Raw genomic sequence first — 26,367 nt, 5'->3', positions numbered from 1 at the left:
CCAACGATAGAAGCAATTTGGCAACATCAAACTTACAAACACATATACCTTTTGACTCAGGAATTCTAATTCTAGGAATTTATCTTACAGTTATATTTGTAAACCTGCAAAATGACAAGATATTTAATATTATTAATTGCAGTAGATGCTCAAATGCTGAGCCACCCAGGTGTCCCTAAAAAAAATTTTTTTTTAAGATTTTATTTATTTATTCATGAGAGACACAGAGAGAGAGAGAGACAGAGAGAGAGAGAGAGAGAGAGAGAGAGAGAGAGGTGGAGACACAGGCAGAGAGAGCAGCAGGCTCCATGCAGGGAGCCCGATGTGGGACTCGATCCCAGGTCTCCAGGATCACACCCTGGGCTGAGGCGGCGCTAAACCACTGAGCCACCCGAGCTGCCCTAAAAAAATTTTTTTAAGGAAAAATATAAAACAGTGTTTAAAGGATGCTACCATTTGTGTAAAAGAGGAAAAATATATTTGCTTAGATATAGATAAAATATATAAAGGAAAGTTATATAGACAACTGATGATATTTGCTTCTGCATAAAGTGGGTAGCTAGGAACAGATAAAAGGGTAACTTCACTATATGCCCTTTTGTACCCTCTAAATTTTGAACCGAAATTCAGATTAGTAAATAAAATTGTAAAATAGTCCCAGCAATAACTTTTAATTGATAAGTTTTATGACCTCTATTTTCCCCCTGCTTGAGCTTCTGTGCTCAATAATAAAATTCTGTTAAACACTATGATCCTATAGAGTTTCCCAGGTTATTTTTTTGGTTTCCTACTTTTTTTTTTAAGATTTTATTTATTTATTCATGAGAGACACACACAGAGAGAGAGAGAGAAAGAGAAAGGCAGAGATACAGGCAGAGGGCAAAGCAGGCTCTATGCAGGGAGCTCGACGTGGGACTCGATCCCTGGTCTCCAGGATCATGTCCTGGGCGGAAGGCAGCACTAAACTGCTGAGCCACCCGGGCTGCCCAGTTTCCTAGTTTTTAAATCATTTTAATTCTGTTATAAATACATGAGAATTGTGCAAACAAAACTAATATTTTTTTCAAAACTAATATTTAAGAACAATTTTATTTTTTTATTTTTATTTTTTTTTTTACAGATTTTATTTATTCATGAGAGACACAGAGAGAGAAGGGCAGAGACATAGGCAGAGGGAGAAGCAGGCTCCACGCAGGGAGCCCGATGTGGGACTTGATCCCGGAACTCCAGGATTACACCCTGAGCCGAAGGTAGATGCTCAACCACTGAGCCACCAGGCTTGCCTAAGAACAATTTTATTTTTATTTTATTTTTTTTTAAGATTTTATTTATTCATGACAGACACAGAGAGAGAGAGAGGCAGAGACACAGGCAGAGGGAGAAGCAGGCTCCATGCAGGGAGCCCGATGTGGGACTCGATCCTGGGTCTCCAGGATCACGCCCTGGGCCGAAGGCAGGCACTAAACCACCCGGGCTGCCCGCCTAAGAACAATTTTAAATCAAGTACCAGTACTGTCAGTAACTATCACAGAAAAAATGTGTATAACTTTTTTCTAATTTCTGTGTTTAATAGTTCTCATAAAACAGCAATTATATTAATAATCATTTTAGTACATTATAAATTTATTTGGTAACTCTGTACTCTTTCTGTGATTTTTCACCTAAATTAAATTGAGCTGGAATAATAAATACAAATAAGCAAGTAGGGCAGCCCAGGTGGCTCAGCGGTTTAGCGCCGCCTTCGGCCCAGGGCATGATCCTGGAGGCCTGGGAACGAGTCCTGCATCGGGCTCCCTGCATGGCACCTGCTTCTCCCTCTGCCTGTGTCTCTGCCTCTCTCTTCTCTCTTCTCTCTGTGTTTCTCATTAATAAATAAATAAAATCTTTAAAAAAACAAATAAGCAAATAAATATACATAATTTTGAAAATCTCTTGCCTATGTGGTAATTACTACACATATTGCCTGATAATCTACAATTATTTTATCTAGGGGAGGTAGCCAGAGGGATGGTTAACTAGGTGATGGAGATTAAGAAGGGCACTTGTTGAGATGAGCACAGGATGTTTTAAGTGCTGAATCACTAAATTCTTTTTTTTCTAAGGTTTTATTTATTTATTCATGAGAGACACAGAGAGAGAGAGGCAGAGACATAGGCAGAGGAAGAAGCGGGGTCCCTGCAAGGAGCTCAATGTGGGACCAGATGTCCTATTCCAGGATCACGCCCAGAGCCAGAAGCAGACGCTCAACTGCTAAGCCACTCAGGCAACCTTGAATCACTAAATTCTACACCTGAAACTAGTATCACACCATATGTTAGCTAACTGCAATTTAAATAAAAACTTGAAAAATAAAACATAAATAAAATTGTTTTTTCTAAAAATTTCCCAAATTTCAGAGTTATAACAGTAGCTTTTAACAAATTGACAGACAAAAATGGATGATGTAAAAATTTTCAAATTACATAAAATCTTGAGAAATTATCGTTTATAGAGCTTTCAAGTAGATGAATGTGGTTAAAATAAATTTTCGTTTTTTAGAGAATGGTTTTGTTCACCATATAGTAACACGAGATACTGAAAACATCTTTCATGTTCTTTAGGTTAAAAAAACAAGTATTAAAAAAAAAAAAAAAAACAAGTATTAAAACATTACCAACCACAACTACCCACAAAGGTTTTTTGTTTTGTTTTCAGTTTCAAATTCTTTCACATTAGCATTAGTCTATTTTTTTTAATTTTTATTTATTTATGATAGTCACACACACAGAGAGAGAGAGAGAGAGAGAGAGAGAGAGAGAGAGGCAGAGGGAGAAGCAGGCTCCATGCACCGGGAGCCCGATGTGGGATTCGATCCCGGGTCTCCAGGATCGCGCCCTGGGCCAAAGGCAGGCGCCAAACCACTGCGCCACCCAGGGATCCCGCATTAGTCTATTAAGAGTTTTTTTAAATCTTCTTCAGGCACCCTGGCAAAATCTACATTCTCTTAGCATATTATAATGATCCAGACTTGCTATAATCTATTCTTATGGCCATCAAAGCAGCCAATTTACAGAACAGATTATTTGGCAAAATAGAGAAAATGTGTACTGGGCATTGTAAATTTGACCAGTGTGATGGTATCTTGAGATTTTTTTTACATGCTCATGTATGAATTTTTTCAGTCCTATAAAATTAATTTTGAAATTGTTAAACTAAACAGGAATTAGAAACGTACATGGGATAGATCATAGATACATCTGAATTCATATGAAATTTCATTTACTCCGTGAAGATCTAACATCAAAACATGTGCACCAGCACCAGAGTGCTAGTCTAGCCAGAATCTAAATCCTATTCAAATACATGCGCTTACTAATGATAACTTAGCAATTCTTAAATATATTAACATATTTAGTAGCCTTGACTAATATTATTTAAACTTTCAGCTCTGGTGAATCCCTTAAAGCCCATGAACCCAAAGCAACACAATAGCACCAGCAGCTTAGTTTCACCACTATCCAGGACAGAATGAAATGATAAAGAAGTGTAATGCTTAGCGCCTGCCTTTGGCCCAGGGCACGATCCTGAAGACCTGGGATCGAATCCCATGTCAGGCTCCCGGTGCATGGAGCCTGCTTCTCTCTCTGCCTATGTCTCTGCCTCTCTCTCTCTCTCTCTCTCTCTCTGACTATCATAAATAAATAAAATAAAACAATTAAAAAAAAAGAAGTGTAATGCTAAGTGTAATGCCTTTTTCAAAAAACTTGGTGTAAGAAATACAGAGAAGAGACAAAATACCTCAATTTATCTCAATTTAAGAAAAAAGAAAAAAAAAGCAATGCTGTTACAAAACCTGAATTGCATAAAGCTGCTTAACTGAGATATGTTTTGGGATCCCTGGGTGGCGCAGGGGTTTGGCGCCTGCCTTTAGCCCAGGGCGCGATCCTGGAGACCCGGGATCGAATCCCACATCGGGCTCCCGGTGCATGGAGCCTGCTTCTCCCTCTGCCTATGTCTCTGCCTCTCTCTCTCTCTGTGTGACTATTATAAATAAAAAATTTAACTGAGATATGTTTTAATTTAATTAAACACAGTAAGAGTCAAATAACATTTGTGATTGTTTCTTAAAATGACAAAGACTTGGGTTGCCTGGGTAGGTTAGTAGATTAAGCGACTGCCTTTGGCTCAGGTCATGATTTCAAGGTCCTGGGATAGAGCCCTGCATCAGATTCTCTGCTCAGCAGGGAGTTGCTTCTCCCTCTGCCCCTCACCTCACTTGTGCTCTGTCTCTCTCTCAAATAAATCAATAAAATCTTTACCAAAAAAAAAAAAAGATAGCAAAGATTTGAACATTTAAATGATGAAAGATGGACTCATTACAGAGAAAGAAGTTGAAAAATACAGCAAAGCAAGTGGAGAGATTAACCTGAAAGTGCTGGAAGGATTCTTCTTCTATAGCACCTGGAGGAACAGATATGGAGTAGAAGTGTAATGACAGGAAACTGAGGGCTTCTTTGTGAAGCAATGAGGTGGTGAGTTCAAGTGAAGGAGAGCATCTTAGAAAGAAGATTGACTATGGAGTTGCCTTTAGGATGTAAATAATTTTATCATAGCGTTCAAAACTCTTTATGCAGTGAGGGACACCTGGCTGGCTCAGTCTGTAGAGCATGAGACCCTTCAAGTCCAACACCGGGCATGGAGCCTACTCAACCAATCAACCAATAAATAAAATACTCTTTATAATGAGGCTCTACTTCACTGATCCACATATTCTCACACCCAACTGAATTTTCACTCTCACAACTGATCAGAGTCCCTCATATGTTCTCTCATGCTATGTTTGTTACTGCGGAGCTCTGTCTGGAATACTTTTCTCCTCATCTCCATACAAACACTTCTCATCCTTTAAGAGTTGGCTCCCATCACCCAACATTTCTTGAGGTCCCTTTCCCTTTATCTCAGCTACCCTTTACCCTGAGCCTAGTTAGGTGCCCCTTCTTTATACTTCCTCTGCATTTCTCTTCATCTCAGCATTTTTCACTGGGAATATTAAACACCGTTTTCTTTCTTTTTTGTTAAGATCTAATTTATTTATTTATTTGTTTGTTTGTTTGTTTGTTTATTTGAGAGAAAGCATGAAAGCATGTGATGGTGGGGGAGGGAGGACATGAGGGAGAAAGGCAAGCAGATTCCATGCTGAGCCGAAGCCCCACTCAGGGCTCAATCCCACAACCCTGAGATCACAACCCGAGCCAAAAATCAAGAGTCGGACCCTTAACTAAGCCATCCAGGTGCCCCAAACACTGCTTTCTCACTTCTTCCAATAGTCAGAAACTGATTTTGTTTGTTAATTTCTGGATTCCCTAGCTCCAGGCTTGGCAGAGGATAAGACAAAGAACAAATATTTGTTGACTGCATGGAAGATGACTATGTCCAGAGTTCCCAGGACTTATCTTTTAACCAGTAAAATACGAGATTATCTTTCGCAAATGGAAAAACTAAAGCAGGAAAGCATATATGTAGCAACAGTAACATTAGCAGAACAAAGATTTATGGGGAAAAAAAAGCTTATGTGAAATCATTCACTTGCACTAATTCATATCCTAGCTACAATCTAAAGAGCAGAACCAAGGAGAACCTCTAAATTATAACAAATAAACACTCCCCAAACACAAACATCAAGTTTCCAATTTTGTACCACAGAGGATTTAGCTTTTCTGATTTAAGGCTCAAAATCACTGAAGACAATCCTCCCCTATACACCAACTCTAGTACAACCAGGGACTGACCTAAAAACCTACTATTAGACATGACAGAGGATATCTTTCACTTTATGAAAAGCCTTATTTCTAGCTGACCATGTTGCAGTTAGCTAATATTTTTGCACAGATTTAATTAGATGGGTCCTTTTCAAATCAGAAACAAACAAAAAGATCTGACACTGCCAAGCCTTAACCACCTGGGATGACAAATTTGTTCTTAAATATCTTATACTTTATACAATACTGTGGGCCTCCCAAGTCACTAGTTCATGCTCCACCCTCATGCAAATTTAGCAATATTGTAGTGGAAGAAGAATTTACTCCAAAGACCAAAGGGCAGCTGGAAGCAGTTCTCTATGCAAAGAACCTCCCCTTCTACAGGCAGATTTTCTTCACTGCCCAACCAGTTCCTCTAATCAGAGAGAAGTGGGAAGAAAGAGATTGGGGACTTCATTACTCATTATAATTAAGGCTAATTCATAAAAGCAGAGGTAGGAAATAAAGGAGACAAATGACTTCTAGGTAGGTTAGGAATCCCTAACATAGGGGATCCCTGGGTGGCTCAGCGGTTTAGCCCCTGCCTTTGGCCCAGGACTTGATCCTGGAATCCCCCAACAAGTCCCTACATTGGGCTCCCTGCATGGAGCCTGCTTCTCCCTCTGTCTGTGTCTCTCATGAATAAGTAAATAAAGTTTTTTTTTTTAAAAAGATAAAACCTTAAAAAAAAAAAAGATTAGCCTTATTGTATTTGGTAAAACTAATGCTAGCTTGAGTTTATACTACCAGATTTTTCTTAAAGACATGGGCAAAGCCAAGCAGCCAGGGCAAAATAGAGTTCCTGAATTAGAGAGTCCCAATAGGAGAGAGACAGTAGACAGGGAATGCCTGCCCAAGGAAAAACAAACAAAAACAAAAGAAAGTTCACTCCATCTGGTTTCAAACCAAATAAACCCCCCAACCCTAACCGTAGCAAAGGAGAACAGCCTTCCCCCAAAACATACCACAGTATGGTTTTGATATTTATTCTCCCACAGTTATGCTGATGCTCATTTTAATCTCCAAACCAAAAGTGATGGTAGACTGTACAACTCTTGATTTCAGGGTTGTAAATTCGAGCCTCACGTTGAGTGTAGAGAGTACTTAAAATTTTTAAATTGTAGGGATCCCTGGGTAGCTCCGCGGTTTGGCGCTTGCCTTTGGCCCAGGGTGCGATCCTGGAGTCCTGGGATCGAGTCCCATGTCAGGCTCCCGGCATGGAACCTGCTTCTGCCTCTCTATCATAAATAAATCTTTTAAAAAAATTTTTTAATTGTAAAAAGAAAAGTGATAGCTTGTGATACAGCCAGCTTCTAAACAATTCCCAGTACTGTATCCTAACGCTTCCACCTAAAATGCTTCCTTTAAGGATGGAGTCGTTTCCTGGGATAATTCAATGCAAGGGTTAATTCTGGGAAGAGCTTAGGATGGAGAAAGCCTCGTAGTCGGAGCCTTGAGTCTGATTTCTGGCTTGATATTAAATAACTGGGGTTCCCTTATTCAAAGAAGTCTCATTTCTGAGTCTCACTTTCCTCATCTTCCAAATGGGACTAACAATAACTACTTTGAAGTCTGGTAAGTAGGAGCCATAGACTAAAATAGTTGGCACACCAAGAGCACGAGATGAGAGCTGGTATTACAGGAGTTTCTATTCAACACGGATGCCAGGCAGCCCGGGTGGCTCAGCGGTGCAGCGCAGCCTTCAGCCCAGGGCGCGACCCTGGAGACCCGGGATCGAGTTCCACGTCGGGCTCCCTGCATGGAGCCTGCTTCTCCCTCTGCCTGGGTCTGCCTCTTTCTCTGTGTGTCTCATGAGTAGATAAATAAAATCTTTAAAATATACACATAGATGCTGTGTGAGGCACTGTGAAGATACAAATGAATGTTTTCCTAGTTGCAATTGATAAAAATTCCTGAATGTGCTTAGTTTTCAAGATTCTTTTTTCTAGGCCACTTCTCCGTGAGGAATATAGGAGTAAACAAGTAAAAAGACTAAAATTTTGGGAGCATTTGCAGGTTTACAAAACGTGTGAGGCTCAGCCAAGAACACTCAAGTGCTGAACCGCCACCAAATACCTGGTAGAGAGAAATCGAGAGCCCAGGCAACCCAGTTAACCACCAGGGCACCCTGGGGCCGCCTCGGGCCCTCCCTGAGGTGCCCAGGGGCTGTTTCGGGTCGGGCTGTCTTCCGGCCACCTGACTCCTCAACTCACCAGAACCGCGTGCCGGGGACGGGGCGTTCATTTGACCTCCATGCCGCTCCACGCGGCGGGCTACTGTGTCCGGTTCTGGCCTTCGAACGCTGAAGGTCACTAGATGGCCTCTTGAAGAGGGCTCCCTGTTATCCGAGTGCGGAGAGGCGCCGCTCCCCTCTCTCTCCGGCAACTCCATCGTCCTGGCGCGGCCTCGTCCTCCGCGCGCTCGCCAGGCTTCGCCAACCGCCAAGCCTCGGCTTTCCCGCCCTCAACGTCCGCACGCCGCGCGGTCGCAGGCTGCCGGCCCCGCAGCCTTCGCGAGGCTCTCTGCGGACGGCCCACCGCCGTGCTCTCATTGGCTCGCCTCATCCTTTCTCCGCCCCCAAGGCCTCTGCTTCCCCAGTGATTGGGCCTGTGCATTGTCCATCCAACCTCGCGCACCGCCCCTTTCTTACCCCGCGGCAAACGCCCTCCGCCAGGGTTTGTCTCCTACGCCGCTGGCCGCCGGTCCCCTGCCCAGAGGGGTTGAGCGCACCTCGCGGAGGCCGGCGAGCTTCGGGGGCCGGCCCTCCCCCGCTCCCACCCCACCCAGCGGGCCCGCCCCCTCACATCCTAGGCCCCGCGCTCCGCCACAGCGCTCCCCCCGGCGGCGGCGCGTCCTCCGCCCTCCCTCCCGCCGCGGCTCAGACTCCCGGGGCGCTTCGGCCGAGCGGGAGGCGCGCTGGGGGGATGCGCTCCCTCAGGGCTCTGCAGGAGGCGCTGAGCGGGGCCGGCGCTCAGTGCCGGCTGGGAGGCTGGGGCCGCCCGAGCCGGAGCCCTCTCCTTGGCGGGGGCGTCCGGCACCACCTCAGTGAGGCCGCGGCGCTGGGCAGGGAGACGCCGCACAGCCACCAGCCGCAGCGCCAGGATCAGTAAGGCTTGCGGGACCGGGGCAGGGGACGGGCTCGCTCCCACTCCCGCTGTCGTCTTGCCAGCTCCCGAGCCCCCTTACCCCGGGAGCGCATCTCCTCGCCCCTCTGTTCTCGCTCACTAGCCTGCGATGCCTTTTCCTTTAGATTTGGGGCTTTGGGTCCGCCGCGCTCGGGCGGTAAGGTGCCGTCCGCCCGGGAGGGCGCTGGGGCAGGTCGGTCCTCGGGATGGTGCCCGTCCAAGGTGCGTACCTCGCTGGGAGACGCAGGTGGGCGCGGAGTGTTGCCTAGTGCACGTGTCTGAGTGCAGGACCGAGCGCGCACGGCGCATCCTCACCCCCCCCCCTTCCAGGTCCACGGGTGTATTTTAGGGGACGCGTGCGTATGAAACGGCCTCTTGCTTAGAGCCCCGGTGGACTTGGGTCTGCCCATCTGTATGGCGTGTCTGTGTTTCGGCTTGTCCTCGGCGTGTAATGTGTGATGCGCGTGCATTACTAGTGCGCAGGTATGTGCGTGTGTCTTTTGCTTATGTGTTGGATGCGTGCGTTGTCAGGGCTCCCAAATCTGTAGGATAGGGGTAGTTTTCCAGTTGATTGTTGAATGAAAAAAATGGGGGGGGGGGAATCATTAGATACAGATTTCCCCAAACCAGAACCAGTCAGCCCGTCATTTGTGCTGCCTGATTTAAAGGGCTCTCTTCCCTTGGGCTAATATTCTGTCCCAGAGGCTGCGCCTCTCCCCTCCACCACCCAGGAGCAGTTGGAGGCAGAGCCTCTATTCCCCCAGACGCAGAGGAGATGAGCAGGAAATTTTGTCCTTTCCAGAAGCCAACGTAGACAGTTTCCACGTAACCCCTGCTCTATTATAGCAGGAACAGAAAACGGACCATCTCCTGTGTCCTTGACATGTACTGAATCATCAGTACATGTCAGAAAGACATGCACATCATTTTTAAACTAGCCAGACAGACATGGCACCCACTGTCTCACCACTACGGAGCCCTTGTCCTGACAGATAACAGACCAGTAAGGTATGATTGACTTACTAATTTTTAGGCTATACTTGTCCATCAGCCTCTTCTTAAGGAAATACAGAACATTTTAACATTCAGGAATAGGCCCTCTTTCTCCCGTTCTACTCTCTACTCTAACTTTTCCCAAATAATCTCCATGGGAGAAATGGTGAGATAGAGCAAAGCCTTAACCTCCCTCACCCTCAAGTCTTCTGCAGGATGGAGAGCAAGTAGTATCCCTGACTCCTTCCACACACACTTCCTTATCCAGTGGAGTCAGGTGATGGACGCGTTTTGGGGAACCTTGATCCTCCTGCCTATGGCTGTCTGTGCTCTCAGGGAATTCTTGCTAGGGCCCCTCATCGGGTGGTTCCCTTAGGCAGAAGGAGTTGAAAGCACCGGCAGGGGATGGGCTCTGGGCGTGTGATACCATGATGGGGAGAGGTTCTTGTGTTTGAGGGGGGAAAGGCAGAAACGAGAAAACACCCAGTTATTCAGCTTCTTTTTTTATTTTTTAATATTTAGCTTTCTTATTTTTGATTATAAAAGAAAAATAAGAGTACCAAGAAGAAAATAAATATCCCAATATTAGAGGTAACCAGTTAATATTGTGGTATATATCCATAAATACTCTATATATGTATGTATAAAATTTAACAAAAATAGGATCATAGTATTCATATTCTTTGGTAACCTATCTTTTTCATTTATGGACAGCTTTTAGTATTGAATGTGTGTGTCATATTGTCATTTTAATAGCTGCCATTTAGCCATTTTAAGATTACACTATACAAGGTATCATAATTTAGTTAACCAGTCTTCAATTTGGTTACTGCATATTCTTGTGCACCCGTTCAATTATTTCTTAGAGTAAATTCCTAGGAAATTTTCCTTCCAGAGACATCTGTCATCAATATCTTGTATAATCTTCTAGTGATGTTTTATGTATGTGTCAGCAAACACATGTTGATATTATTTCCCGTTCTTTTTTTTTTTTAAATAAAAATGGTGTCATGCTATACACATTGTTCTGCACCTTGCTTTCCTCCCCCCCCCCCCACCAACATTATCTTGGAGATAAATCCATAACTGGGCCAAAAGAGTATGCAGTTTTCTTAAGGCTTGTGACACCTCAGTGGTGTGGCATTATTTCCTGTCTTCCTTTAGCTGCCAGGCACAGAAGCCTGCTCTAAAGTGTTCCTACATAATTGCCTTCTTGAATTATTCCTCAGATAGCTTTTTCCTCCCTTCTATCACCACATGGATCCCGTCCTCCCTATAGGCACTAGCCTCATTGTGACAATTGGATTTCCACAGAAAAAGAAATTCCCCTCTTCTGATATTCCTCCTCGCCCTAAATACAAACATGCCTGGTCTATTCCAAGCTTCTTGAGAGACTTTTTATTTTTTAATGGATTGTTTCAATAGAGAGTATGTCCATATTCATATACATCACACTCAATAAGTAGCATATACATATTCATATCATTCAAAATTCAAAATATAAAAAAAAAATATGTAGTGGGCAGTATCCCTCCTACTCCTTTTGCCCAGCACCAGCTTCATCACCCTAGAGGAAGGTAAATCAGGCTTACAGGTTTCTTTTCATTTCTTTTCTTTCTTTTCTTTTTTTCTTTTACAGGTTTCTTATCTATCCTTCCAGAAATATTTTGTTCCTAAAGAGGCAAACATACTTTTTCCTTTTAAACATAAATAGTACCATACTATAAACATTGTTCTACAGCTTGCTTATATTAGTTAATATGACATCTTAGAGATTATTCCATATCAGTACTTAAAGAACTTTCTCATTTCGTTTTTCTTATACTGTATAATATTCCATTGCATGACTATACCATAATTTACCTAACCTGTTGATGAACACTTAGGTTGTTTTCAGTCTTACTAACAATGCAATAAATGTGAATATGTGACTTTGTGAACATATAGTCAAATTGTTGAGTCAAAGAGTCATTGTTGTTTTTTTAAGATTTTATTTATTTATTTGACAGAGAGAGTGTGCACAAGCAGGAGGGAGGGGCAGAGGGAGAGGGAGAAGCAGACTCCCTGCTGAGCAGGGAGCCCAATGCGAGGCTGGATCCCAGGACCATGGCCCCAGTTGAAGGCGATAACAACTGAGCCACCCAGGTGCCCTGGGGTCAAAGAGTTTTAAAGGGTGTTAATCTCAAATAGCTGTCATCTTTGGAACGATCTGAAAACATATCCTCTAAATCTGTTAACATATTAATAGTAGAATTAATGAAGACCAAGAAGTCTTAATTACCTGGAATTTTAAGTGCTGTAAGCCAGCAAAAGAGATACATTGGGGAAAAGGGACCTTACTAGAAATGTGACTTGGTAATTTTTTATTGAAAACCCACTGTGTGCTAGAGACTTTGCTCAATGTAATGAAGACAAGATATATAGAGGGAGAGAATAGCTATAGATAAAGGTATAGATATATAAAGATACATAAAGGGGCGCCTGGGTGGCTCAGTTGGTTAAGCAGCTAAGTGTCTGCCTTCAGCTCAGGTCATGATCCCAGGGTGCTGGGATAGAGCTCCATGTCGGATTCCCTGCTCTGCAGGGAGTCTGCTTCTCCCTCTCCCTCTGCCTGCCACGCCCTCTGCCTCTGTGCATGCTCCCTGTCTCTCTTTCTGTCAAATAAAATACATTTTTTAAAGATTTTATTTATTCACAAGAGACACACAGACAGAGGCAGAGACATTAGCAGAGAGAGAAGCAGGCTCCCTGCAGGGAGCCAGATGTGGGACTTGATCCTTGGACTCCAGGATCCCACCCTGGGCCAAAGGCAGGCACTCAACAACTGAGCCACCCAGGCGTCCCTAAATAAAATATTTTTTTAAATATATATCAAGAGGGAAGGAGTGGGAGAATGGGCAAAATGGGTAAGGGGAGTGGGAGATACACCCTTTAAAAATGTCAATTTTCTAATTTCAAATCAGAAGAATTAGAACTAGAAGTCTTTATAGCTTAAGGAAAGAAGGAAGGAAGGAAGGGAAAAAGAAAAGTAAAGAGAAATTTTTACATCTTGGGGCACCTGGCTGGCTCAGTCGGCTGGAGAGCATGCAATTCTTGATCTCCATATCGTGAGTTAGAGCCCCATACTGGGTGTAGAGATTACTTAAAAATAAAATCTTTTTTTTTTTTTTTTAAAAAGATTGACACAGAAAGAGAGAGAGCACAAATAAGCAGACCAGCAAGCAGAGGGAGAAGAAGCATCAGGGCTCTCTGCTGAGCAAGGAGCCCAGTGCAGGGCTCATTCCCAGGACTCTGGAATCATGACCTGAGCTGAAGGCAGATTCTTAACCAACTGTGAGCCACACAGGCACTCCAAAAATAAAATCTTTTAAAAAAGACATTTTTACATCTTTTTATTCTGAATTTAATCAATAACCCAAAAATATCATATCTGTTTAAATTTTGCAACGTATGTCTAATTTAGTAAAAATAATGAATGTTGATTCTGAAAACAAAACAAAACAAAACACAAAGACCTAACAGTGGAGCAAGAGAGATTCTTCTGTCAGTAAGTCAGTAAGATGGTGGGTTGTGTCATACCAGCAGCATAAACAATATTGGGAGGTTTAAGGAAGCCTTTACAGAATGAGTACATTTGATCTGGACCTTGAAGGATGAGCAGGACTGTCCCAAGTGAAGGAGAAAAAAGGTCATCCATACAGAAGTTGCATCATAGGCAAAGGCAGGAAGCCTGACAATGCCTGGCCTATTTGGGCACCTACCTATTATCTGGCATAACTGGAGTATTGGGGCATTGTGGAGAATAGGAAAGGGACATTGGCAGATTTATTTATTTATTTATTTATTTATTTATTTATTTATTTATTTATTTGAAAGAGAGAGAATCTGTGGGGCAGGGAGGGGCTGAGGGAGAGACTTCAAACTGACTCCCCGCTGAGCACGGATCCCAACTCAAAGTTTGACTCAGGGATCCCTGGGTGGCGCAGCGGTTTGGCGCCTGCCTTTGGCCCAGGGCGCGATCCTGGAGACCCGGGATCGAATCCCACATCGGGCTCCTGGTGCGTGGAGCCTGCTTCTCCCTCTGCCTGTGTCTCTGCCTCTCTCTCTTTCTCTCTGTGTGACTATCATAAATAAATAAAAATTAAAAAAAAAAAAAAAAAAAGCTTGACTCAGGCTCTATCCTAGGATTCCACAACCCATGAGATCATGACCTGAGCCAAAACCAAGAGTCAGATGCTTAACCTACTGAACCACCCTGGCACCCCTGTTGGCAGGTTTTAAAGAACCTTGAATGCTATACCAAGAAATAAGAACTTATTTTGCAGGCACTGGAGAACTATCAAAGGTTGTTTGTTTGTTTGTTTGTTTGTTTGTTTGTTTTAAGATTATATTTATTTATTCATGAGAGAGACAGAGGCACAGACACAGGCAGAGGGAGAAGCAAGACTCTATCCCCAATCTCCAGGATCACGCCCCAAGGCCGAAGGTGCCAGTAAACTGCTGAGTCACCCGGGCTGCCCTCAAAGGTTTTTGAATAGAGAAATTATATTTGGGATCCCTGGGTGGCGCAGCGGTTTGGCGCCTGCCTTTGGCCCAGGGCGCGATCCTGGAGACCCCGGATCGAATCCCATGTCGGGCTCCCGGTGCATGGAGCCTGCTTCTCCCTCTGCCTATGTCTCTGCCTCTCTCTCTCTCTCTCTCTCTCTGTGACTATCATAAATAAATAAAAATTTAAAAAGAGAGAAATTATATTTGAGTTTTTGAAAGAACTGGTACATTGTGGAAGATGGGTTGGAAATCAAGGGAGTGTAGTAGCAGTTAGGGAACAGACATTATGGAGCTGATGCTAAAGAAGCATGGTTTACCGAACATTTACTTTGTGAAAGACTTTTTCACAAAATTAATTAAGCCTACTTCACCCGTGTGAAATAGGTATTACTACCCTTATTTTACAGATGAGGAAGCAAACTCAGCAATATTAAATAACCTGACTTACTATCCATATTAAGGTCACACAGCTTTTAAGTGGCAAATTCTGTTTCTTTCTACTATACCATGCTGGCACAGGGGAAGAAAAGAGGGTGGATTTCAGAAACATTATCATGGTTACCATGATGTGGGTTACCAACTGAACATGGATGTAAGATATGGGAATTTTCCAAATGATTCCACGTTTCCAGCTTGGCACCTGGGTGAGTGATACTGCTATTAACCCAAATGGGGAGCACAGGAGGAAGAGCAGAGGGACGGAGGTGAGATAACCTCAGGTTAAGACATTTTGAATAGGCAGTGCCTACAGGACATCTAGAAATGGAAGTCTAGAAAAGCTGTCTTGAAGGCTACTAGAAATAAAGATCTGAAGGTTAGGAACACAAGAAAGCGAGAGAATAAGATTTAAGACTTCCCAGCAAAGATGAGAAAGTTGGAATTATAGGGATAGATTAGATGATTCAGGCAGGAGGCCTGAGTGAGATAGAGTGAGGACACATACCTATTTATAAGGACATGTTCTTGGAGGAGGAGCAGGTAGCCATTCTCACGCTCCTATCCTCCTTCCCTATCTCTGCCCCCAAACAGTGATTCATCAGAGAGTGGCATGCTATCCCGCCTGGGTGATCTCCTCTTCTACACTATTGCTGAAGGACAGGAACGAATCCCCATCCACAAGTTCACTACTGTAAGTTCCTCTCTATCTGCTCAGAATGCTGAGCCCTCAGGACCTCTGCAAAGTGGGAAAAGGAGGGTAGGACAAATGTAGGGCAGCTAATGCATTGCTTCACGAAGGTGAAAAATAACAGATGGCAGTAGATACCTAGAATCATAAGGCAATCCCATCTCTCCTCCAGGCTGGGAAGATTAAACCCTCTGACACAAACCATATTCTTGGTTTGAAACTTTGACCCAAGGGGTTCAGAAACCAACTGCCTTGATGAAAAGGACAGGAAACCCTTATTAGCCTTCAAAGCTGTACCATGTCCCTCCTTTATTAGTCTGCAAATCCATTTGTTCTACCTGTTGTAGTAATTGGGATTGAGCTAATTGTGATCCACTGGGAAAGAATATTAGGATTGCATTGCTATCCTTCTAATTGACCTTACCAGGCTTCTTTTCCCTAAAGGCACTGAAGGCCACTGGACTGCAGACATCAGATCCCCGGCTCCGGGACTGCATGAGCCAGATGCGCCGCATGGTTCGAGAGTCCAGCAGTGGTGGCCTCTTGGACCGAGATCTCTTCCAAAAGTGAGGGCCCCGGAAACAAGAGCACCATTCTCAAAACTGTTCTGTGGACATAGACTGTAACAGCAGGGAGCTCTCGGGGATTGGATAGTTCAACCCCTCATTTTATTACTTGTGTATAACACAAGTAACATATGAATGTTCTATATTTGTAAAAATGCAAGCAATGTGGAAATACATGTTCTCCTTTCCTTGTCTCCCCAATCCCAGTCCCCTTGCCCAGAAGTAAACATTGTTAACAAATTAGTGGGTATCTTCTAGACGATGTCCTGTGCATTTACGGCATTTACGTACCAGTAAGAATATATTTAAATATACTTATATGATTTAGGATTTTTAAAATATAAAGGTGACCCACTATACATATTATTTGGGTTTTTTTTCTCATATCCCAAGGCACTGTGTCTTGGGCTATCTTTCCACATCATTACAACCCCTCATTTTAGGAGCAAAAGAAACCTAAGACCCAGAAAGATAAAGTGATATGCCAAAGGTCATACAGCTGTTGGTCCCAAACCTAATGACCACTCACACCTTCCTTATTCCCAACTTCCATGGCTCCAGAGTGAGTGACAGCTGCATCTCTCCAGCCCCCTAACCCAATCGTGTCTGGGATCCAGGTGTGTGAGCAGCAACATTGTGCTCCTGACCCAGGCATTCCGAAAGAAGTTTGTCATTCCTGATTTTGAGGAGTTCACGAGCCATGTGGATCGCATCTTTGAGGATGCCAAAGAGCTCACTGGAGGCAAAGTGAGGGCCAGGGGACTAAGGGAGGGGCAAGGGTTCTGGGCCAGATATACCTTGCTTCTTGGAAATTTCCTGGGGCTGGGAATCCATGGTTGAGAGATGAGAAGCAGAACCTTTAAAAATAGGGACAACGGCTTTATGTATTTCTATACATGTGATTTCTAGAGCAGATGAGGGAATCCAACCCCAATTTATGGGGACAATTGGCATAAAGGATTAGATAGAACTTTGAAAAAGACCTATAGAATAATTAAGCCTAAGAACCAATAAGGGAAGCTGACCCCAGAGTTCTCCTGTTTTTACCTTCCATAGGCTTTACTGCCATCTCTATAGGAATAGGGCTACAGGAAGATAAGCCCTTCTTGGACTTAAGACTTGGGTGTCCCTGGGAACAACAGGCAGGAGGGAACCCATTGGCCTGAAGAAGACAGAATTTTCACTTTTATCTAGAAGATTCTCCTGACCCTGAACTTCAGCAGCTCTGTTTCCCCTCTCTATATCCATATTTCTGTTCTGTTTTCTCTCCCCACTCATGCCCAGGTGGCAGCTTATATCCCTCAGCTGGCCAAGTCCAATCCAGACCTGTGGGGCGTCTCCTTGTGCACTGTGGATGGTCAACGGTGAGATGCTGGGTGAGAGGGAGTGGGGAGGTAGGGCGCAGGTGCAGAATGTAGGCTCGACCCCTTTCATGGCCCCTGTCTGCCTCCAGGCACTCCGTGGGCCACACAAAGATTCCCTTCTGCCTGCAGTCCTGTGTGAAGCCCCTCACCTATGCTATCTCCATAAGCACCCTAGGGACTGAGTACGTGCACAAGTTTGTGGGCAAGGAGCCCAGTGGCCTACGCTACAACAAGCTGTCCCTCAATGAGGAAGGTGAGTACTACCACGGCTCAGACCAGACTCCTAGATGTCCCCCCTTCTTATTCCCACCCATCCCTGAAGCCTTGTTCGTTTCTCTAACCCTCCTGATTAGCTCTGTCATTTCATCCTCCCCAGCAAAGAAATTTTTCTTGTCTAGCCTGCAGAGTGGGAAGGCTGTAAAGGAGGCTTTCTCAGCAGCTAATAAGACTCTGGGTGGTTTGTATTTCCCCAGGAATCCCCCATAACCCCATGGTCAATGCTGGTGCCATTGTCGTGAGCTCCCTGATCAAGGTCAGTGCCATCCTAGCTTTCTGGAAGGTACTATTCTCTAAACCCCCCTGTTCCTATGTTCCTCCTATCTGCCCAGCTCTCCAGGGAGATTGCTGGGGCTCTGATCCCTCTGTCCTCAGGAGGCAGTGAGGGCACACCAAGGACCCACATATGTTGAAGATGTTAGTAAAAGGAACTGCACCTCTGCCCCCACCCATGAGTCTGGAGCCCAGAGCTTCCTGGCCCTTAGAGAAGTGAGCAGGTCTTGACCCCTGCCTAGGACCAAGGGCCAAATGCCAGATACAGGGGGAGGACAGCACTATTGGGCACTGATTGGCTATTTCTGGGTGAGGGACGCAAAAAGAAGGGTGAATGGCCAGGCCAGGGCAGCTATTCACGTCACCTGAAACTGTGAGTTGGCCTTGAGCAAGGGTATCAGGCTGGCCTGTCAGCTGTAGGTCTCCCAGGGCTTGAGCAAGAACCTGAGAACAGTGTGGGCAGCAACACTCCAAAGCCAATCACAACCCCTCCTGAGGAAGGTGGTGTTAGGAACCCTCCCCTCAGGGACTCAGGTGTCAGAGTCCCTATGGTGTTGACACTATAGTTGACATGTGCAGGAAGCAATGGGATGTGGTGGGGGTGGGGTGAGAGACCAGGCTCAGGTTCTACCCTTACCCTGGGATAGCTCTATCTACAACTCTGTAGCCAGCACCTGTCTCATTCCATTCCCATCTAAGCAGGCCTTAATGGACCCCGCTCTCGGCTAAAATCTTCAGCTTTATCTCAGTTATCAATATAATTGGTATAACTGAATATTATATGCAACACATCTCTCATCCCATTCCTGTCACTCCAGTTGGAGATGGCTATGGGAGTCAGGGATAGGATAAAGGATGGCTCCAGGCTGGGCTGTAAGGGTTGAAGATGGGGATCAGGAATAGGAGTGGGGCTTTGGGACAGGACTGGAATCAGGAGAATGGAAGTGAGAGTCAGGGATGAGGGCTGGGATTGAGAATGGAATTGGAAGTGAGACTCAGATGGGTGAGACTCAGGGATGGGATGAAGTTATCTGTACTCATTACCTGATAATAAAATCTAAATGATTTGGGTTTTTTTTTAAGATTTATTTATTTATTATTTATTTATTTATTTATTTATTTATTTATTATTTATTTATTTCATGAGAGACACAGAGACAGGCAGAGACACAGGCAGAGGGAGAAGCAGGCTCCACACAGGGAGCCCCATGGGTGACGTCCCAGGACCTCAGGATTACCACCTGAGCCAAAAGCAACTGCCCAACTGCTGAGCCACCTAGGCATCCCTGATTTGATTTTTAAGATCACTAGATATGCAGGTGTACAAAAAAAATCTCAGTTGTTTAAAAAAAAAGATACGGTAAATGTAAAATATTCCCAGTAGCAAAACCAGTGTAAAACATTAAGCTGCACTAGGTGTTCCTGACATTGCCCTGTCATCATTTTAGGCTTGGAATGCTGATCTCAATCTCTTTCTTTCCCTCTTTCCAGATGGACTGTAACAAAGCAGAGAAGTTTGATTTTGTAAGTTCCCTTGCTACTCAGCCCCTGGCTGCTTTTCTCCATAGCATGTTGTCCCCTCCAGCTGCCCCAGTGCCTGGCTCTAACCCCACTTTGATAGTGCACCAGGCCATGCTGGAAGTCTTATTTCCAGAGATGTGGGAATCTGTGGCCTCAGAGGGGAAAGTCTCGAGAGTTCCTGCTGCGATAAGAACCTAGGAGTTCAGGAGGGTTAGTCAGGCTAGTATGTGTTTACTAGGGGTCCTCACCCACATGATGCCTTTCATGCTCTTTTTCTTTTTTTTTTTTTTTTTTTTGAAGATTTTATTTATTCATGAGAGAGGCAGAGACATAAGCAGAGGGAGAAGCAGGCTCCCCACAGGGAGCCCAATGCGGGACTCCATCCCAGGACCCTGGGGTCACGCCCTGAGCCGAAGGCAGACCCTCAACCACTGAGCCACCCAGGCGTCCCTCCCTTTTTCTCTTTTAGGTGTTACAGTATCTGAACAAAATGGCTGGGAACGAATACATAGGTTTCAGCAATGCCACGTAAGGCCCTGTTCACAGTATTGGCTGACTACATTGTGGGATGTGTGCACGTACGATGGAGGAGGGGGATGATGGGATCTGGAGAGGAAGAAATCCAGGGGAATTTTGGCCACCTGGATTCCTCTGAGCCCATTCATTGACATTTGTTTACTTTGCAAAAGAATTAGTTCCATTTCTACTTAGTACTTAGAGAGGCGGTGTGAGGGTTTATTCCTCAGCCCTTTCTTGCCAAGCCTCTCAAAGCCAAGAACTTCATCACTTTTCCCAGACTAGATGACTAGACAGTTTGGGGGTTGGTTTCTTTTTTTACATTTTACAATAAAGCTATGCCGAGTGCTTGCTCAGGGTCAGAAGTTCCCTCTGGTATTCCTGTGAGGATTTATACAGGATTCAGTTTGACATGTGTGATCTAGTTCTCTCTCTCGGGGAAGGTATTTTCCCCCCTTCTTCTTAAACCCACCCCTCAAACGTCAAGTACTAAATTGGGTGTTTGCTTCAGATTCCAGTCAGAGAAGGAAACAGGGGATCGGAATTATGCCATCGGCTATTATCTAAAGGAAAAGAAGGTAACTGGGAGGAGCCGGTAGAGAAAGTCCCTGGGAATTCTGCAGCTGGTGGAAGGGCACATGGGGTTGTGGACTCGGGTGGACACCTTGGCAGTGTGCCAGGGTATGCTGATGGCAGAAGAGAAATGCTCTCCCTTCTTCTTCCTTGCAGTGCTTTCCTAAGGGGGTGGACATGATGGCTGCTCTTGATCTCTATTTCCAGGTGAGCAAACACTGCTGTCCTGCTCGGGGCCGGGGGAACGGACACACTGCCATCCTTGCTCTGACCCACAAGAGGGATACTCCTCTCTAGTGGTTCGTGTCCTGCAGAAACACCAGGGGAGCCTTTTGAAAGATCAGGATGCCAAGAACATTGTTCTGCACGCAAGAACACAGCGTTCAGAGCCACACAGCATCCTCACCTCCACCTTGTCCCTGTAGCTGTGCTCTGTGGAGGTGACCTGTGAGTCGGGCAGCGTCATGGCAGCCACCCTGGCCAACGGCGGGATCTGCCCCATCACGGGGGAGAGCGTCCTGAGTGCTGAAGCAGTGCGCAACACCCTCAGCCTCATGCACTCCTGTGGCATGTATGACTTCTCGGGCCAGTTTGCCTTCCACGTGAGTGCCTCTGACCCTGCCATCCATTTGCCACCCGCTCCAAGCCAAGGAGTGAGGACATGGAGTCCCTGAAGGTGGAAGCTGGCAGCTTGTTCCCACCTCTCCTTCACTAACTTCTAGCCTGGCAATTAGGCTGAGAATCCTTAGGGGAGTTTGTCAAATACCCTGAGTCCCTCAAACACATGAATACATAATGGTGCAGCTTCTGAACCCTTCTCTGCCCCCATCGTGTACCTGGCCGCTTCTCCTCCAGGTCTGTTTAGATGTCACTTCCTCAGTGACTTTGCTGACCATCCTGCCTCCTACTAGGACCCCCCTCCCACTTCATCCTCCATCAGAGCACCCTACTTCTTTTTTCCTGTGTTTTCTCATAAGCCATGATTCTTTTTGTCTTTTGGTCATCTATCTTCTGTCACCAGAATGAAGTCCAGTGAGACTGTCCTAGTTGTAGAGCAGCATCAGACATAGCACAGACACTCAAGTATTTCCTTACTGAAGCCATGAATTTAAGGGGGATAGGGCAGGAGAGGAGTAAGAAGCTAATTAACAAGCCAAGAGGTTGAGATGGATGTGACTTTACCTATGCACTCATCTGGGATAGACCAATTTAATAATCCAGAACTTGAGGGTACCTCTAGCTCATCCTCAGTTTCAACTTCATCCCCAAGGTGGGCCTGCCGGCCAAGTCAGCTGTGTCAGGAGCCATCCTCCTAGTGGTACCCAATGTCATGGGAATGATGTGTCTGTCACCTCCACTGGACAAGCTAGGGAACAGCCATAGGGGCATCAGCTTCTGCCAGGTGAGCTACTTTGCATGTAAGACTTAATGTTTTTGAATGAGTAAATGAAATAATTTTGAGCTCCTACTAAGTGCGGGGAGTAAGTAAACAATCTCTTTGGCTTACAACTCTAGAAGCTGGTATCTCTTTTCAATTTCCACAACTACGACAACCTGAGGCACTGTGCTCGGAAGTTAGACCCACGGCGTGAAGGGGGAGAAGTTCGGGTAAGGAAAACCCCAGATGGCTTGTAAGAATATTTCAGAATAGAACATTCCATAATGCTTTAGCAGTACCCTTGGCTAAGCATCTTTGGAGAAGGGTCACAGGGCAAAGCTGGGCATGGGTGAGCGCAGAGTCACAATCTCAGGTGGGTATTTGTTTTCTAGAACAAGACTGTGGTGAACCTGTTATTTGCTGCCTATAGTGGAGATGTCTCAGCTCTTCGAAGGTACCAAATAAACAATGAAAATAGTCCTGGTCAGAGATCTCATTATGAGTCAACACAGCAAAATAGTTAAGTGCTTCAGCTTTAGAGCCAGATAGATTGGATAGACTGCATTTAAATGAGATTATTTTAAGTACAGTGACTGCCATGTGATAAGAATTTAAATAATGGCAGGTGGCCACTGCTATGATTAACTTCGGTGTTAAGAGCAGAGTCCTAGGAGGTAAGGACTCTGCTTCAAATAGATCACCAACATCAACAAACACGTACTGGGCACCTACCACGAATAGGCAGTGATGTTTCTGGAAGCATCCCACCCCTGTCTGATTTGGAAGTCTCATCTGGGTATAGAACATGATCATGCAGGGTCTACACATCTTAGCAAGCTGTTTTATTTTTCTGGAACCCATCCATTCTAACCCCACCTCAGAAAAGACAGTAGTGATTCTAGGCTGATCTAGGTAACTCCAAATGCTTTCCACTACCCTCAGGTTTGCCTTGTCAGCCATGGACATGGAACAGAAAGACTATGATTCCCGCACAGCCCTGCATGTTGCTGCGGCTGAAGGTATCTGAAGGTTAAATAAAAGGGGAAGCAGATCTTAACTTTTTCTTTTGTTTTTTAAATAGTTTATTTTTATTTTTTAAGTAAACTCTACTCCCAACGTGGGGTTTGAACTCCCAACCCTGAGTTGTGTGCACAAGAGTCACATGCTCTACTTACTATGCTAGCCAAGTGCCCCCAAGACCATTTCCTTTCTACCAAGAGTACTCCCTATCATATATGCCCTTAAGGTTACAGGGGCAGCAACTAGTTTTGTCCAGATGCCCTGCGGTTTGCAGGCCAACTATGGTTGGGTGCTGCAGGGAACAAAATGAAGAGGCCTTTCCACCTTCCCTCTTCGTTTAGACTCCAGCTGCTGACGTCTGTACTAATGTTAACACCAAAAGGTTGAGAATCTGCACTATCTCATTTTTCTTTGGTCCATATTCCTAGGACACATTGAAGTTGTTAAATTCCTGATTGAAGCTTGCAAAGTGAATCCTTTTGTCAAGGACAGGTGAGTAAGATTAAGCTAAAAGGGGGGCAGGGGCTAGGCAACAGCTTCTCTACCGCTGCCCTCCAGCCACCATAGTCTTAGATGTAACCAGGGCACCGTTGGTGTCTTCTTTGCCTGATCATGGTCTTTGTTCCTTTTAGGTGGGGCAACGTTCCCTTGGATGATGCTGTGCAGTTCAACCACCTGGAGGTTGTGAAACTGCTGCAGGATTACCAGGACTCCTACACACCATCTGAGACTCAGGCCGAGGCAGCGGCTGAGGCCCTGTCCAAAGAAAACTTAGAGAGCATGGTGTGAGCATGGGACATGCACACAGTCCCTGCTCAGAAAAAGCACGAGCTGGCCACACCCTCAATCCATAACCACCAAACATGCTATGGAGAGCCACCTTGCTTCAGTGGGGACCAAAACTTAGGCCACTGCTTCCTGTGAGAGTGAAAATACCCCATTCCCTTGACAGAGCATAGAGAAGTGCCTTGGTGGACACATGCAGTAGAGCAATCCACGGAGACTATGAGCTGCTTCCAGGTACACCCTAATGGTTGGGCCCACTTAAAATCATCCCAGGTCTTCACCCAGGTCCCCTCTCCCTCTCCCTAAAGAAACCATCATGGGAGACACAGAAATACTCCGGTAAAGAGGTCTTAGCTACCATGCATAGGTGTATATCCACAGAAGAAGTGGGACAGCTATGTTCCAGGCTTTAAGAGCCTGGACAGGTCTGCCCTCCTTGGCTGGGAAGTACTGCTGCTACTGCTAATTTTATAGACAGAGAAAGTATTTTGTGCTCAAATAAACTTTAATTACACAAATTATTTTTGTTAAATCCCATCCTTCTCTCTCTTCTAGAGGCATCCAGCTGCATCACTATCATAGAGTAAGAGGGAACCACAGAGCCCAAACAATACATATTTCACATACTCACCCCACCACGTTTTCCTCAACCCCAACTACTGCTGTAGGCTAACTGTATTCTGCTGCCAGAGATCAGGTTGCAGGGGTGGGCTGATGCTTGGAGGTTTGGGACTGAGCAGGCCCAAAAATGAATTGTGCAAGACCTCAGGCATCTCTCCTCCCTCTGGAAGTTCCAACTGCAGCAAAAGTACCTTGTCTCCTTTGGTCGTGGTTGTAACTGACCCAGTGATTATACCAGATGTCAGAGGTGTGCAGATTAAGGCAGACGGACTGTGGGTGGTGACAGCTGCAGCTGTGTGGGGCTGAGAGTCTGGCACTGAGGTACTGGGGAAGGAGGGCTCGGTTTCAGCCACCATAAAGCACTTTATGAGGGAGGCAGAGCCCAGACTGCATATACGCTGTAAAGGGGCAAGTCACTGACTGCACCACTCTTCCAGCCAGAGGTAGAAAGGATTTACTCGAGAGATCCTGTAGAGCCCCAAGGAAAAGGGGGAAAAAAAAAATCACATGTGGGCAAAGGGAGGCAGAGGGTATCACATGGTGAATACATTCAAACAAGTTGAAAGCTAAGACCCCAGGACTAAACTGCAGTCTGAGACAGGTCTGGGCACAGGGAGGCAGAGGGACTGAAGGAAGCCAGCCAGGCAAGGTACACTCATGATAGCTTAGGAAACTGGCAGTGGCTTGGGGGAGGGGAAAGGTGGCTGTATGCCTAGCTTTCTCAGGGTATGGGAGAAGAAAACGACTAGGATATTGCACAGAGGACCCAACACTGAATTTTGAGAGTTAGAGATTGCTTGGTGGCAAAATTAAAAGGATTCAGACACTTTCAGAGGAGATTGGCCAAGAGCATAATTAGGGACTACAGTGAGGGACATGCTAGAGGCCTTCAGGCACCTCGAGCCCTGAGTGGGTCAGCAGCTCTCCATCCCAAAGGGCGAAGGCAGGTACCACTGGACCTCGGAAATCGGTCTGTATGGTGTGGACCACAGCGACCCCACTCACGTCCACCAGGCTCAGCTTCTGGGCCTCATACTCCAGCAGCAGCCCCACCTTCTCTGGCTGCCCGATGCCCTCAATGGGGGCTTTTTCGTTGGCCAACATGGTGTGCCACTTGCGCTGAGCATAAGCGAACACCCAGGAACGCTCATCAACACCGATGCAACTATCCCGGGACATGTCCACGTCTGCCACTCCTATCCGGAACTGGTGGGAGCGTTTCACCGTCACCTCCCAGTAGTGTCTGCCACTGGTGACCGCCGTGTCTGCCAGCACCACGGCCCACTCCCGGAAGCGCTCCACATTCAGGGCCACCTTGGTGGGCTCCAATCCCACTATGCCGTATTTGACGCCCGTGTCACCTTTGAAGAGGGCCAGGCTGCTGTGGGCGGTTTTTTCTTCCAGTTTGAAACTGATGCCTGCGAGCAGAGCAAAGAGACTGGATGATGACGGGGGTAGAACCCTAGGCCTAGGGATACGTGCATAGGACGATCCGAGGCCGCGGTCGGGGAGCTCACGAGTACACAGGAAAGCGTCAGGACGTCAGCGGGCAAGAGCGGGGCCCGTTAATATGGGCCTCGGGCTCGGGGAAGCCTCGGGGTAAACAGCCCGTGTCCCATGTTTGGACTCTCAAGACCAACGCAGATCGGGAGGGGAATGACCCAAAAGGGCTCCCGGGAATGCGGAAACCATTTGGGAGGTAAAGGAGTGAGAGAAGATAGTTTTACCTCTGCGGGCTTCGGCGGCAGCAAGCCCCAAGCGTTCGGCTCCCCGGCGGCACAGGCACAACAAACGTGCAAAGGGCAGCGCCATCTTGCGCCAGGGCTAAACAGGGCACGTCCCGGGCCGCACACGCCGCCATCTGCCCGCCTGCCCCCTTCCGACGTGGTGCGCGACAGGCCGCC

At 45.8% G+C, this 26,367-nt stretch overlaps 3 protein-coding genes across 11 annotated transcripts in view; 1 reads left to right on the top strand and 2 right to left on the bottom strand.

Annotated features, from left to right (window-relative positions):
- Positions 1-8,251, bottom strand: part of RBMS2 (RNA binding motif single stranded interacting protein 2) — a 92,111-nt gene extending 83,860 nt beyond the window's left edge. For 2 of the 3 annotated variants that reach the window (XM_025476959.3, XM_025476965.3), the window contains exon 1: positions 7,991-8,251. The gene's annotated coding sequence lies outside the window, so the exon portion shown is untranslated. The remainder of the gene's footprint in view (positions 1-7,990) is intronic. The other variant, XM_025476963.3, reaches the window with a different exon arrangement.
- A 230-nt stretch (positions 8,252-8,481) lies between these two features.
- Positions 8,482-24,360, top strand: GLS2 (glutaminase 2). 7 transcript variants are annotated; one of them, XM_025476955.3, is made up of 19 exons: positions 8,750-8,883; positions 9,028-9,124; positions 15,473-15,572; positions 16,014-16,135; positions 16,753-16,882; positions 17,420-17,499; positions 17,589-17,752; positions 17,973-18,031; positions 19,540-19,572; positions 20,039-20,097; positions 20,597-20,663; positions 20,815-20,865; positions 21,084-21,260; positions 21,929-22,060; positions 22,174-22,266; positions 22,429-22,490; positions 22,979-23,055; positions 23,485-23,548; positions 23,689-24,360. In XM_025476955.3, exons 3-19 carry the CDS (start codon positions 15,492-15,494, stop codon positions 23,843-23,845), a joined length of 1,608 nt encoding a protein of 535 aa, XP_025332740.1. In that variant the 5' UTR covers positions 8,750-8,883; positions 9,028-9,124; positions 15,473-15,491; the 3' UTR covers positions 23,846-24,360. The 7 variants fall into 7 exon arrangements, with proteins under 7 accessions (XP_035552212.1, XP_035552211.1, XP_025332734.1 ...); XM_035696319.2 differs by lacking the exon at positions 9,028-9,124 and having other exon boundaries at positions 8,482-8,883; positions 22,429-22,555; positions 23,689-23,827; XM_025476949.3 differs by lacking the exon at positions 9,028-9,124 and having other exon boundaries at positions 8,503-8,883.
- SPRYD4 (SPRY domain containing 4) lies at positions 24,329-26,367 on the bottom strand. The gene is made up of 2 exons (XM_025476967.3): positions 26,191-26,367; positions 24,329-25,881 (listed from the first exon to the last, which is right to left on the bottom strand). Exons 1-2 carry the CDS (start codon positions 26,273-26,275, stop codon positions 25,343-25,345), a joined length of 624 nt encoding a protein of 207 aa, XP_025332752.1. The 5' UTR covers positions 26,276-26,367; the 3' UTR covers positions 24,329-25,342.

This window comes from Canis lupus, chromosome 10 (genome assembly GCF_003254725.2).
Source record: "Canis lupus dingo isolate Sandy chromosome 10, ASM325472v2, whole genome shotgun sequence".
NCBI lineage: Eukaryota > Metazoa > Chordata > Mammalia > Carnivora > Canidae > Canis > Canis lupus.
The sequence above is the reverse complement of the archived record's forward strand: the minus strand, read 5'-3'. Positions and strand labels throughout refer to the sequence as shown.

What these genes read in the sequence shown, in the direction of transcription:
- GLS2 (XM_025476949.3), top strand. Translation starts at nt 8,702, where the DNA reads ATGCGCTCCCTCAGGGCTCTGCAGGAGGCGCTGAGCGGGGCCGGCGCT. An exon ending in GCTGTCCCTCAATGAGGAAG is followed by an intron (nt 17,753 to 17,972) that starts GTGAGTACTACC and finishes GTATTTCCCCAG; the next exon opens with GAATCCCCCATAACCCCATG. An exon ending in CTCTTGATCTCTATTTCCAG is followed by an intron (nt 20,866 to 21,083) that starts GTGAGCAAACAC and finishes TTGTCCCTGTAG; the next exon opens with CTGTGCTCTGTGGAGGTGAC.
- SPRYD4 (XM_025476967.3), bottom strand. Translation starts at nt 26,275, where the DNA reads ATGGCGCTGCCCTTTGCACGTTTGTTGTGCCTGTGCCGCCGGGGAGCC. An exon ending in TGCCGCCGAAGCCCGCAGAG is followed by an intron (nt 25,882 to 26,190) that starts GTAAAACTATCT and finishes CTCTGCTCGCAG; the next exon opens with GCATCAGTTTCAAACTGGAA.